Source organism: Heptranchias perlo, unplaced genomic scaffold, assembly GCF_035084215.1.
Source record: "Heptranchias perlo isolate sHepPer1 unplaced genomic scaffold, sHepPer1.hap1 HAP1_SCAFFOLD_1624, whole genome shotgun sequence".
Lineage (NCBI taxonomy): Eukaryota > Metazoa > Chordata > Chondrichthyes > Hexanchiformes > Hexanchidae > Heptranchias > Heptranchias perlo.
The window spans coordinates 999-15,467 of NW_027138886.1; the positions used below are offsets into that span (position 1 = coordinate 999).

A 14,469-nucleotide genomic window follows, 5' to 3' on the forward strand; every position below is an offset into this window, starting at 1 on the left:
TTATTGTGTATTCCCTTGCCTTGTTTGCTCTCCCCAAATGCATTACCTCACACTTCTCTGGATTGAATTCCATTTGCCACTTTCTGCCCACCTGACCAGTCCATTGATATCTTCCTGCAGTCTACAGCTTTCCTCCTCACTGTCAACCACATGGCCTATCTTTGTGTCATCCGCAAATTTCTTAATCATGCCCCCTACATTTAAGTCTAAACCATTAATATACACCACAAAAAGCAAGGGACCGAGTACTGAGCCCTGCGGAACCCCACTGGAAACAGCCTTCCAGTCACAAAAACACCCATCGACCATTACCCTTTGCTTCCTGCCACTGAGCCAATTTTGGATCCAATTTGCCATTTTCCCTTGGATTCCATGGGCCTTTACTTTTTTGACCTGTCTGCCATGTGGGACCTTGTCAAAAGCCTTGCTAAAATCCATGTAGACTACATCAATTGCGCTACCTCATCGACCCTCCTTGTCACCTCGAAAAATTCAGTCGAGTTAGACAGACACGACGTCCCCTTAACAAATCCGTGCTGATTGTCCTTGATTACTCTGTGCCTTTCTAAATGACGGTTTATCCTGTCCCTCAGAATTGATTCCAATAATTTGCCCACCACCGAGGTTAGACTGACCGGCCTGTAATTACTCGGTCTATCCCTCGCTCCCTTTTTAAACAACGGCACAACGTTAGCAGTCCTCCAATCCTCCGGCACCAGTGAAGTTTGGAAAATGATAGTTAAAGCCTCCGCTATTTCCTCCCTGGCTTCTTTTAACAGCCTGGGATACATTTCATCCGGACCTGGTGATTTATCCACTATCAAAGATGCTAATCCCCTTAATACTTCCTCTCTCACTATGTTTATCCCATCCAATATTTCACACTCCTCCTCCTTAACTACAATCCCTGTATCATCCCTCTGCTTTGTGAAGACGGATGCAAAGTATTCATTAAGAACCAGACCCACATCTTCCGCCTCCACACATAGGTCACCTTTTTGGTCTCTAATCAGCCCTACTCTTTCCTTAGTTATCCTCTTGCTCTTAATGTATTTATAAAACATCTTTGGGTTTTCTTTGATTTTACCTGCTAATATTTTTTCATGCTCTCTCTTTGTTTTCCTAATTTCCTTTTTAACTTCACCCCTGCACTTTCTATACTGCTCTAAGCTTTCCGTAGTATTGAGTTCCCGGTGTCTCTCAGAGGCTTTCTTTTTCTGCCTTGTCTTACCCTGAATGCTCCTTGACATCCAGGGGGGTCTAGATGAGGTGAAAGGTTATCTCACTGACCCCCCACCCCCACCCAGTGTAGTGAGGTGAAAGGTTATCTCACTGACCCCCACCCCCCCCCCCCTCGAGAGGTTAAAGGTCTGCCCGGTAACGGACTGAGGATCTCACCCTTTCTCGACACAGGAAACTGAGAAAATCATCGAGGAACTGAATGAAACCTGGGAAGAGAAACTGCGTAAGACGGAGGCAATCCGGATGGAGAGGTGAGGTCAGGGGTCAGTCCTGGGTGGAAGGGCGAGGTCGGGGGGTCAGTCCTGGGTGGAGGGGCGAGGTCGGGGGGTCAGTCCTGGGTGGAGGGGCGAGGTCGGGGGGTCAGTCCTGGGTGGAGGGGCGAGGTCGGGGGGTCAGTCCTGGGTGGAGGGGCGAGGTCGGCGGGTCAGTCCTGGGTGGAGGGGCGAGGTCGGGGGGTCAGTCCTGGGTGGAGGGGCGAGGTCGGGGGGTCAGTCCTGGGTGGAGGGGCGAGGTCGGGGGGTCAGTCCTGGGTGGAGGGGCGAGGTCGGGGGGTCAGTCCTGGGTGGAGGGGCGAGGTCGGGGGGTCAGTCCTGGGTGGAGGGGCGAGGTCGGGGGGTCAGTCCTGGGTGGAGGGGCGAGGTCGGGGGGTCAGTCCTGGGTGGAGGGGCGAGGTCGGGGGGGTCAGTCCTGGGTGGAGGGGCGAGGTCGGGGGGTCAGTCCTGGGTGGAGGGGCGAGGTCGGGGGGTCAGTCCTGGGTGGAGGGGCGAGGTCAGGGGGTCAGTCCTGGGTGGAGGGGCGAGGTCGGCGGGTCAGTCCTGGGTGGAGGGGCGAGGTCGGGGGGTCAGTCCTGGGTGGAGGGGCGAGGTCGGGGGGTCAGTCCTGGGTGGAGGGGCGAGGTCGGGGGGTCAGTCCTGGGTGGAGGGGCGAGGTCGGGGGGTCAGTCCTGGGTGGAGGGGCGAGGTCGGGGGGTCAGTCCTGGGTGGAGGGGCGAGGTCGGGGGGTCAGTCCTGGGTGGAGGGGCGAGGTCGGGGGGTCAGTCCTGGGTGGAGGGGCGAGGTCGGGGGGTCAGTCCTGGGTGGAGGGGCGAGGTCGGGGGGTCAGTCCTGGGTGGAGGGGCGAGGTCGGGGGGTCAGTCCTGGGTGGAGGGGCGAGGTCGGGGGGTCAGTCCTGGGTGGAGGGGCGAGGTCGGGGGGTCAGTCCTGGGTGGAGGGGCGAGGTCGGGGGGTCAGTCCTGGGTGGAGGGGGCGAGGTCGGGGGGTCAGTCCTGGGTGGAGGGGCGAGGTCGGGGGATCTCAGGCTGAGAGAAGTAAAGAAGGGAAAGGAAAGAATGGGAGAGAGAGAGATGGATAGAAAGAGATACAGGGTAGAGGGAAGAGAGAGAAAGACGGAGGGAGCGAGACGGGACAGAATGAACGATGTTTTGTCGCTGGGTAATGGGTGCAACACCAGACTCTCTGCTTTTGTTCCAGGGAGGCTCTGTTGGCAGAGATGGGAGTGGCCACCAGGGAAGATGGTGGAACGGTTGGGGTCTTCTCCCCCAAAAAGGTCAGTTCAAGTGCGAATCGGGCTCCCCCGACCCCCCTCTATCACCCCGTGGTGGAGCGATGGGGATCCCCACTATTCCCACTCGAGAGCATGGATGGTGTAGCTGGGTGTAAAGCTGGCCTGTGATCCAGGATGGGGGAGGGGCTGATCGTGGGGAGAGACCCTGTTTTGGGGGGGGGGGTGGGAAGGAGGAAGAGGGGGGGTGCTGATCTTGGGGAGACCCCTTGGAGGGGAAGGATAGTGGGGGAGGGGCTCATCCCACGGAGACCCCCTGGAGGGGGAGGGTGGGTAGGGGCTAATCTCGGGGGGAACCCCTTGGAGGGGGAGGGGGAGGAGGGGGGAGGGGCTGATCACTGGGGGGACCCCCTGGAGGGGGAGGGTGGGGGAGGGGCTGATCTCAGGGGGACCCCCCTGGAGGGGGAAGGGGAGGGGCTGACCTCAGGGCGACCCTCTCGGTCGATGACCAGCTCTCTGCCTCACTCACCCTTCGCTTTGCTGCTGTTTCTCCTTGTAGACCCCACACCTGGTGAACTTGAACGAGGACCCGCTGATGTCAGAGTGTCTCCTGTATACATCAAGGACGGAATCACAAGGCAAGTCCTGAACCAGACGGGGAATAGTGTCAAGGATTCATTGAGTGAGCTCAAACCTTTATTACCCCAGTGAGAGTCGGTGTGTGTGGGACCCGTCCCCCGGTGAGAGTCGGTGTGTGTGGGACCCGCCCCCCGGTGAGAGTCGGTGTCTGTGGGACCCGCACCCCAGTGAGAGTCGGTGTCTGTGGGACCCGCACCCCAGTGAGAGTCGGTATGTGTGGGACCCGCACCCCAGTGAGAGTCGGTGTGTGTGGGACCCGCACCCCAGTGAGAGTCGGTGTGTGTGGGACCCGCCCCCCGGTGAGAGTCGGTGTGTGTGGGACCCGCCCCCCGGTGAGAGTCGGTGTGTGTGGGACCCGCACCCCGGTGAGAGTCGGTGTGTGTGGGACCCTCCCTCCAATTGCGATTCCGATTCCTTTGGCTCACAAGTTGCCCACTTCTATTGGCTCTGAGTTTCAGCGGTTCCTTTTCTCGTGTCTCTAGGGTTGGACAGGCCGTTGTGGACATTAAACTGAGTGGACAGTTCATCAAAGACGAACACTGCCTGTTCAGGAGCTCGAGCAACGAGAGCGGGGAAGGTGAGGACCCAGCTACAAACCACACCAATGGCCCAGGCCTGGGGCCTAGGGCAGATTGACCATGGACGGTCTCCACCCAAACCCTCGGACGCTGTCGGACCTGCCCTGACCTAGCGGCACCTTCTAACTTGTTTCAAAATCTTCTTCCTCTTGTGTTCTTCACCTGATTCAGCTTTTGGTCAACATAACAATACCTGTGGCCCCTTCACCCATTGGCAGGCTCCAGGCTCCAGTTTATGGCTGGGCCCAATTGGGACCCCTGCTCCTGATCACTGCCCAGTGACCCCCCCCTTGCTGGAAACAGCCTGTGGGTGGACATTGGGGTGGGCTACGATGCCCCTGCAGTTGAATAGCTGGTCATATGTAGAGAATGGCCACTTGGGGGAAGGTACCCCAGACAGGAGAGGGGGAAATCCTTCCCACCCTGGTTCCCATGCTGTGTACTTGCTCTGGAATGCTACGCGAGTGAGCATGGCTGCGTGACGGGTGGAACCTGGAGTTTGCAGTTATCGCCGTGGTTAACGACCTCTCTCCTCTCCTTGTGCCACAGTAATCGTGACATTGGAGCCGTGCGAGGAAGCTGATACTTACGTCAATGGGAAGCAAGTGAACAAGCCCATAATACTTCGACAAGGTGAATGGGAACTGGGGCACTGGACCATAACCTGGGGCCTGGGGCCCTCTGCTGGGGCACTGGACCGTAGCCTGGGGCCTGGGGCCCTCTGCTGGGGCACTGGACCGTAGCCTGGGGCCTGGGGCCCTCTGCTGGGGCACTGGACCGTAGCCTGGGGCCTGGGGCCCTCTGCTGGGGCACTGGACCATAGCCTGGGGACTGGGGCCCTCTGCTGGGGCACTGGACCATAGCCTGGGGCCTCCCAGCCCAGGGCTGGCACCAGGCTGCGGCCTTCTGACTGTGGACCTCTGCCTGGGCCTCGTGCCCGGGGGCCTCGTGCCCGGGGGCCTCGTGCCCGGGGGGTGGGGGCCGGGGGTGGGGGCCTCGTGCCCGGGGGTGGGGGCCGGGGGTGGGGGCCGGGGGTGGGGGCCTCGTGCCCGGGGGTGGGGGGTGGGGGCCGGGGGCCTCGTGCCCGGGGGTGGGGGCCGGGGGTGGGGGCCGGGGGCCGGGCCCCGCCGGTCTGATGGAGAACGCTGACGGCTGCGATAGAAGCTCACGGTTTCGGAGCCGGTTGGAAGTCGCGACAATTAATTTGAATTTGCTGCCTGATTTGCCGAATCCCTCGGGATGTAACCTTTGACCCATCTTCTCCGGCAGGTAACCGCGTGGTGAGGGGAAGAGTCACGTGTTCCGCTTTAATCACCCGGAGCAGGCGCGGCTGGACCGGGAGCGGGTACCGAGCGTGGGAACGCTGGTCGAGACTGCGGACTGGAGCTTCGCTCAGAAGGAGCTGCTGGAGAAACAAGGCATCGACATCAAGCTGGAGATGGAGAAGGGGTGAGGGGTCTCGAGCAGCCCGGCTGGTTCGTGGGGTCACTCAGGGGCCCGTCTGTGAGAGGCCTTTACTGCTCCCTGACCTGCGAAACCCCCCCCTCCCCTCCCAGACCCAGGGGTCAAGTCCTCTGTGGGCTGCCTCCTGTCTGAAAGGTCAAATGCCCATTCATCGTGCCTGAGCTGGACGGAAGAATCACCCAGGCACTTTGACTGTGGATGGCATCACAGCCTGCCCTCCACCCTCGCACCAGCCAGCAGTGACTGGGACCTGGCTAACCCGGGTACTGAGGGTGACTGTCCTCGGGCATCGACTGGCAGGACTCCCGGTGACTCAGCTCCACACCAGGTCACTCAGTGGCATTGGAACCGTGGCCCTTGACCTTCCCCGAAGGAATAGAGGCAGATAGAGGGATTATCGGGAATGCAGGGGGTCCTTCAGTGTCGGCAAAGATAAGGGTTCGTGGGGAGCCCCTTCGTCAGAACCCTGGACATTAACCCATTGTTGCCCCTTTCAAGAGGCCAGTGAGACCCACCTGTGAATTTACAGCGTCACGCGGGGGCCCGGCCGGGTCGCGCTCGGGCCGGGTCAGGTCGCGGCCGGGCCGGGTCGCGCTGGGGCCGGGCCGGGCCGGGGTTGGGTCGCGCGGGGGCCGGCCGGGGTCGGGTCGCGCGGGGGCCGGGCCGCGTCGCGTCACGCCGAGGCTCTGCTCTGATCAGCTGTATGTTTGTGCCCACAGGCTGCAGGACCTGGAGAACCAATACCGGAGGGAGAAGGAGGAAGCTGATCTCCAGCTCGAACAATCGAGGCTGGTAGGTGTAAATATTCTCCCCCTCCCCCTGCCTGGAACACACCGACTCTCACTGGGGTACGGGTCCCACACACACCGACTCTCACTGGGGTACGGGTCCCACACACACCGACTCTCACTGGGGTACGGGTCCCACACACACTGACTCTCACTGGGGTACGGGTCCCACACACACCGACTCTCACTGGGGTGCGGGTCCCACAGACACCGACTCTCACTGGGGTGCAGGTCCCACAGACACCGACTCTCACTGGGGTACGGGTCCCACAGACACCGACTCTCACTGGGGTGCGGGTCCCACACACACCGACTCTCACTGGGGTACGGGTCCCACACACACCGACTCTCACTGGGGTGCGAGTCCCACACACACCGACTCTCACTGGGGTACGGGTCCCACAGACACCGACTCTCACTGGGGTACGGGTCCCACAGACACCGACTCTCACTGGGGTACGGGTCCCACACACACCGACTCTCACTGGGGTACGGGTCCCACAGACACCGACTCTCACTGGGATACGGGTCCCACACACACCGACTCTCACTGGGGGACGGGTCCCACACACACCGACTCTCACTGGGGTGCGGGTCCCACACACACCGACTCTCACTGGGGTGCGGGTCCCACACACACCGACTCTCACTGGGGTACGGGTCCCACAGACACCGACTCTCACTGGGGTGCGGGTCCCACACACACCGACTCTCACTGGGATACGGGTCCCACACACACCGACTCTCACTGGGGGACGAGTCCCACAGACACCGACTCTCACTGGGGTGCGGGTCCCACAGACACCGACTCTCACTGGGGTACGGGTCCCACAGACACCGACTCTCACTGGGGTACGGGTCCCACAGACACCGACTCTCACTGGGGTACGGGTCCCACACACACCGACTCTCACTGGGGTACGGGTCCCACAGACAGCGACTCCCACTGGGGTACGGGTCCCACAGACACCGACTCTCACTGGGGGACGGGTCCCACACACACCGACTCTCACTGGGGTGCGGGTCCCACACACACCGACTCTCACTGGGGTACGGGTCCCACAGACACCGACTCTCACTGGGGTGCGGGTCCCACACACACCGACTCTCACTGGGGTACGGGTCCCACACACACCGACTCTCACTGGGGGACGAGTCCCACAGACACCGACTCTCACTGGGGTGCGGGTCCCACAGACACCGACTCTCACTGGGGTACGGATCCCACACACACCGACTCTCACTGGGGTACGGGTCCCACACACACTGACTCTCACTGGGGTACGGGTCCCACACACACCGACTCTCACTGGGGTGCGGGTCCCACACACACCGACTCTCACTGGGGTACGGGTCCCACACACACCGACTCTCACTGGGGTACGGGTCCCACACACACCGACTCTCACTGGGGTACGGGTCCCACACACACCGACTCTCACTGGGGTACGGGTCCCACACACACTGACTCTCACTGGGGTACGGGTCGCACAGGCACCGACTCTCACTGGGGGACGGGTGAGTGGGTTTAAATGGGTGGGTGAAGTCCCTGACGGAGGAGGATGTGTCTGGGAGGAGTGGGTTTGTGGCCTCTCGGCCTTTGCCCCTCGTTGTGACGACCCTGTTTGCCATTCAGTACGTAGATTCGGACAGTGGTGACGACTCGGACAAGCGCTCGTGCGAGGAGAGTTGGCGTCTCATAGCTTCGTTGCGGGAGAAGTTACCGGCAAACAAGGTACAGAGCATTGTGAAGAAGTGTGGGCTGCCCAGCAGCGGAAAGAAGCGGGAGTCTATCCGCGTCTACCAGATCCCACAGCGTCGGCGGATCAGTAAAGACCCCAAGTGGGTGACCATGGCGGACCTGAAGATGCAAGCGGTGAAGGAGATCTGCTACGAGGTGGCCCTCAACGATTTCAAACACTCAAAGCAGGAGATTGAAGCCATCGCCATCGTGAAGATGAAGGAACTTTCCCGCATGTACAGCAAGAAAGATGCCAACGAGAAGGACACATGGCGGGCAGTGGCTCGAGATGTTTGGGACACGGTGGGTGTGGGAGAGGAGCGGGGAGAGGATGGTGATGTGAGAGGTCACGGCGATGTGGATGATCTGCGGGCCCACATCGATAAACTCACTGACATATTACAGGAGGTGAAACTGCAGAACAATATGAAGGACGGTGAGATCAAAGCCCTGAGAGACCGCATGTTAAAAATGGAACGTGTCATACCAGTCATTAATCAGGTAAAGGCACAGGACCACTGAGGGCAAATTCCCAGCTCCCCAGTGAGAACGATTCACTCCCATCTGGGACCGTACGGCCTGTGTGTATCGGAGTCTGCTCCTGTGCGTCTACAGCATACGGGGTAAAAGGGAACGATTCACTCCTATTTAGTACTGTACGGTCCGTGTGTGTCTGTGTCAGCTCCTGTACATGTACAGTACACAGCGGGTAAAAGGGGACGGTTCACTCCCATCTGGGACTGTACAGCCTGTGTGTATCTCAGTGTCAGCTCCTGTACATGTACAGTACACAGCGGGTAAAAGGGGACGGTTCACTCCCATCTGGGGCTGTACGGTCCGTGTGTATCTCAGTGTCAGCTCCTGTACATGTACAGTACACAGCGGGTAAAAGGGAACGGTTCACTCCCATCTGGGACTGTACGGCCTGTACGTATCTCAGTGTCGGCTCCTGTAGGTGTACAGCACACAGCGGGTAAAAGGGGACGGTTCACTCCCATCTGGGACTGTACGGTCCGTGTGTATCTCAGTGTCGGCTCCTGTACATGTACAGCACACAGCGGGTAAAAGGGGACGGTTCACTCCCATCTGGGGCTGTACGGCCTGTACGTATCTGTGTCAGCTCCTGTAGGTGTACAGCACACAGCGGGTACGAGTGATTTATGCTGTTCGCCTCATTCTCCACATTCTCACCACCCTCTGGGAAAAGACATTTCTCCCGAATTCCCTATTGGATTTATTAGTGACGATCTTATATTTATGGCCCCTACTTCTGGTCTCCCCCGCAAGTGCAAACATAAGAACGTAAGAAACAGGAGCAGGAGCAGGAGTAGGCCATTCGGCCCCTCGAGCCTGCTCCGCCATTCAATCAGATCATGGCTGATCTTCGACCTCAACTCCACTTTCCCGCCCGATCCCCATTTCCCTTGATTCCCCGAGTCCAAAAATCTATCGATCTCAGCCTTAAATATATTCAATGACTCAGCATCCACAGCCCTCTGGGGTAGAGAATTCCAAAGATTCACAACCCTCTGCGTGAAGAAATTCCTCCTCATCTCAGTCTTGAATGACTGACCCCGTATCCTGAGACTATGCCCCCTAGTTCTAGACTCTCCAGCCAGGGGAAACAACCTCTCAGCATCAACCCTGTAAAGTCCCCTCAGAATCTTATATGTTTCAATGAGATCACCTCTCATTCTTCTAAACTCCAGAGAGTATGGGCCCATTCTACTCAATCTCTCCTCATAGGACAACCCTCTCATCCCAGGAATCAATCTAGTGAACCTTTGTTACACCGCCTCTAAGGCAAGTATATCCTTCCTTAGATAAGGAGACCAAAACTGTACACAGTTCTCCAGGTGAGGTCTCACCAAAGCCCTGTACAATTGTAGTAAGACTTCCTTACTCTTGTACTCCAACCCCCTTGCAATAAAGGCCAACAATTTTTAAAAATTCGTTTATGGGATGTGGGCATCGCTGGCGAGACCAGCATTTATTGCCCATCCCTAATTGCCCTTGAGAAGGTGGTGGTGAGCCGCCTTCTTGAACCACTGCAGTCCGTGTGGTGAGGTTCTCCCACAGTGCTGTTAGGAAGGGAGTTCCAGGATTTTGACCCAGCGACGATGAAGGAACGGCGATATATTTCCAAGTCGGGATGGTGTGTGACTTGGAGGGGAACGTGCAGGTGGTGTTGTTCCCATGTGCCTGCTGCTCTTGTCCTTCTAGGTGGTAGAGGTCGCGGGTTTGGGAGGTGCTGTCGAAGAAGCCTTGGCGAGTTGCTGCTGTGCATCCTGTGGATGGTACACACTGCAGCCACTGCATGCTGCTGGTGAAGGGAGTGGGTGTTTAGGGTGCTGGATGGGGTGCCAATCAAGTGGGCTGCTTTGTCCTGGATGGCGTCGAGCTTCTTGAGTGTTGTTGGAGCTGCATTTGCCATTTGCTTTCCTAACTGCTTGCTGTGCCTGCATGTTAACTTTCTGTGTTTCTTGTACGAGGACACCCAAATCCCTCTGAACACCAACATTTAATAGCTTCTCACCATTTAAAAAATATTCTGTTTTTCTATTCTTCCTACCAAAGTGAATAACCTCACATTTCCCCACATTATACTCCATCTGCCACCTTCTTGCCCACTCACTTAACCTGTCTCTATCCCTTTGCAGACTCTTTGTGTCCTCCTCACAGCTCACTTTCCCACCTGGCTTTGTGTCATCAGCAAACTTGGATACATTACACTCGGTCCCTTCATCTAAGTCATTAATATAGATTGTAAATAGCTGAGGCCCGAGCACTGATCCTTGTGGTACCCCACTAGTTACAGCCTGCCAACCTGCTAGTCCCTACTCTGTTTTCTGTCTGTTAACCAATCCTCTGTCCATGTTAATATATTGCCCCCAACCCCATGGGCCCTTATCTTGTGTAACAACCTTTTATGTGGCACCTTATCGAATGCCTTTTGAAAATCCAAATATACCACATCCACTGGATGTAATACAATAACTGTCTACCCTATCAAACCCGTCATCATTTTAAAGACCTCGATCAGGTCACCCCTCAGCCTTTTCTTTTCGAGAGAAAAGAGCCCCAGCCTGTTCAGACTCTCCTGATAATTATATCCTCTCCGTTCTGGGACCATCCTTGTGAATCTTTTTTGCACCTTCTCCAGTGCCTCTATATCCTTTTTATAATATGGAGACCGGAACTGTTCACAATACTCCGAGTGTGGTCTAACCAAGGTTCTATACAAGTTTAACATAACTTCCCTGCTTTTCAACTCTATCCCTCTAGAAATGAACCCCAGTGCTGGGTTTCCTTTTTATGGCCTTATTAACCTGTGTTGCTACTTTGTGATTTGTGTATCTGTCCCCCCAGATCCCTCTGCTCCTCTATACCCCTATGACTGCTTCAGCAGGGGTCAGGAAGGTGAGCAGGAACCCCGGCTGATTATCTCTCCGAGGTTAGGTTTAAGCCCTGTAACACTGCCACTGCCCTGGGGGGGGGGAGAGGGTGACTCGGGACGGGGCCCTGGGGGAGAGGGTGGCTCGGAACGGGGCCCTGGGGCCCTGGGGGAGAGGGTGACTCGGAACGGGGCCCTGGGGGAGTGAGGGTGACTCGGAACGGGGCCCTGGGGGAGTGAGGGTGACTCGGAACGGGGTCCTGGGGGAGTGAGGGTGACTCGGAACGGGGTCCTGGGGGAGTGAGGGTGACTCGGAACGGGGCCCTGGGTGAGTGAGGGTGACTCGGAACGGGGCCCTGGGGGAGTGAGGGTGACTCGGGACGGGGCCCTGGGGGAGTGAGGGTGACTCGGAACGGGGCCCTGGGGGAGTGAGGGTGACTCGGAACGGGGCCCTGGGGGAGTGAGGGTGACTCGGAACGGGGCCCTGGGGGAGTGAGGGTGACTCGGAACGGGGTCCTGGGGGAGTGAGGGTGACTCGGAACGGGGCCCTGGGGGAGTGAGGGTGACTCGGAACGGGGCCCTGGGGGAGTGAGGGTGACTCGGAACGGGGCCCTGGGGGAGTGAGGGTGACTCTGAACGGGGCCCTGGGGGAGTGAGGGTGACTCGGAACGGGGCCCTGGGTGAGTGAGGGTGACTCGGAACGGGGTCCTGGGGGAGTGAGGGTGAGTGAGGGTGACTCGGAACGGGGTCCTGGGGGAGTGAGGGTGACTCGGAACGGGGCCCTGGGTGAGTGAGGGTGACTCGGAACGGGGCCCTGGGTGAGTGAGGGTGACTCGGAACGGGGCCCTGGGGGAGTGAGGGTGACTCGGGACGGGGCCCTGGGGGAGTGAGGGTGACTCGGAACGGGGCCCTGGGGGAGTGAGGGTGACTCGGGACGGGGCCCTGGGGGTGAGAGGGTGACTTGGAACGGGGCCCTGGGGGTGAGAGGGTGACTCGGAACGGGGCCCTGGGGGAGTGAGGGTGACTCGGGACGGGGCCCTGGGGGTGAGAGGGTGACTCGGAACGGGGCCCTGGGGGAGAGAGGGTGACTCGGGACGGGGCCCTGGGGGAGTGAGGGTGACTCGGGACGGGGCCCTGGGGGTGAGAGGGTGACTCGGAACGGGGCCCTGGGGGAGTGAGGGTGACTCAGTCCCACGTTTCTCCCCGTGAGCTGGGGGTGGGGAGATTTTTTTTATTCGTTCATGGGATGTGGGCGTCGCTGGCGAGGCCGGCATTTATTGCCCATCCGAATTGCCCTCGAGAAGGTGGTGGTGAGCCGCCTTCTTGAACCGCTGCAGTCCGTGTGGTGACGGTTCTCCCACAGTGCTGTTAGGAAGGGAGTTCCGTTGTCGTGTCCGGTGCCTAGTGGTCCGATGCCAGGTGGTCCGTCCGGTTTTATTCTTATTATGACTTTTCGTAGCGAGATTTTACAACTGAGTGTCTTGCTCGGCCATTTCAGAGGGTGATTAAGAATCAACCACATTGCTGTGGGTCTGGAGTCACATATAGGCCGGACCGGGTAAGGACGGCAGGTTTCCTTCCCTAAAGGACATTAGTGAACCAGATGGGTTTTTACGACCATCCGGTAGTTTCATGGCCATCATTACTGATACTAGTATTTTAATTCCAGATTTTTTTCATTAATTAATTGAATTTAATTAATTAATTGAATTTAAATTCGCCAGCTGCCGTGGCGGGATTTGAACTCATGACTCTGGATTTTAGTCCAGGCCCCTGGATTACTAGCCCAGTAACATAACCACCATGCTACCGTACCCGATTGAAGGCCGGTTTCTGACTCTTCTTCCTTTGCCCCTCATTGCAGGAAGATGGCGATACGGACGAGGGGCAGCAGGAGAGGGTCTCGCCCGTCAGCAGCGAAGGTCGGGAGCAGAACGGCGACTGGGGGGAGGGGGAGGGGGAGGGGGCGGAGGGCAGGCCGGAGCCGGGGGCCCCCAAGGCGGTGCGGATCGGCCGGCTGATGGAGGAGGATCCGGCATTCCGCCGTGGGAGGCTTCGCTGGCTGCAGCAGGAGCAGCAGCGTTTCCAGAACCTGCAGCAGCAACAGATCTGCAAACGGCTGCGGAGATATAACGTGCCTGGACGTTTCATCCCACCGCAGGATTGCAAACTGCGCTTCCCCTTCAAGAGTAACCCCCAGCACCGCTACTCCTGGGGTCCGGGCAGTCCCTTTGCCGTGCCCGGTGAGCCCCAGGTGCCCGGCGAACCCCAGACGCCCGGTGAGCCGGTCGAGACCGCGGCCCCGGCGGAGGGCGGGGAGGAGGAGAAACGGCGCGGAGCCCCCAGGGTCTGGCAGGGCTACGGCGTCCCGCCGCACCAACACTACAACCACGGCAACCGGCATCACCACGACAACCAGCACCAGCGCCGGCGGAACTCCTTCGATAACGGGGCCGGGAGTCGAGCCAAGCTCCTCCGCCAGTCTCCGAACCCTCAAGACAGGTCGTTTGCCCCCCAGGAACACTCTCCCCACCGGAGACAGAACCACTGGCACCACCAGCACCGGCACCGGCACCGGGACAACCGCTACTCGCTCGACGCCGAGTTCACCAACTTCCAGCCGCCCGGCCGGCAGGAGCGGTTTCACCAACACCACCCGTACACACCCCCACCCCGCATGAGACGACAGCACTCGGCCCCCGATCTGAAGGGGAGTGAAACCCCCGTCTGAAACGCCACTCACCGGGTACACTCAACATGGCCGGAGGGAGGAGGAGGAGGAGGAGGAGGAGGAGGGGGGGGGTGAGGGGTGGACAATGTGAGGGATGGTAGAGGGGGAGTGTGAGGAGGAGGGGAGAATGTGTGGGGGAGAATGTGAGGTGGGGGGGGAGTGTGGGGGAGTCTAAGGGAGGGAGGAAGGGAGAATGTGAGGGGGGTGTGGGGGAATGTGAGGAGGGGGAGTGTGAGGGAGGGAGGAGGAGTGACTCTGGAGACTGGTGGGGGGGTGGAATTTGCTGTGCAGCCGGGGGTGTCACCCCTGGGGGTGTCAGTCCAAGATTCCCCCGAGCTGTCGGGGGGGGTGATCGATGCTCCAGGTCTCGCTCCCCATTGTCGGAGGTGTTT

General features: G+C 59.0%; 1 protein-coding gene across 1 annotated transcript; it reads left to right on the plus strand.

The window, feature by feature from the left end:
* Nucleotides 1-1,413: 1,413 nt before the first annotated feature.
* Nucleotides 1,414-14,130, plus strand: LOC137309350 (kinesin-like protein KIF1C; the record flags this gene model as incomplete). Its single annotated transcript, XM_067977603.1, is given in 11 exon segments — nt 1,414-1,493; nt 2,712-2,787; nt 3,302-3,356; nt 3,359-3,380; nt 3,864-3,958; nt 4,509-4,592; nt 5,229-5,240; nt 5,243-5,408; nt 6,143-6,215; nt 7,848-8,453; nt 13,211-14,130. Coding segments are annotated over 11 exon segments (2,136 nt in total), but the record flags the coding sequence as incomplete, so codon positions are not given.
* Nucleotides 14,131-14,469: the final 339 nt, after the last annotated feature.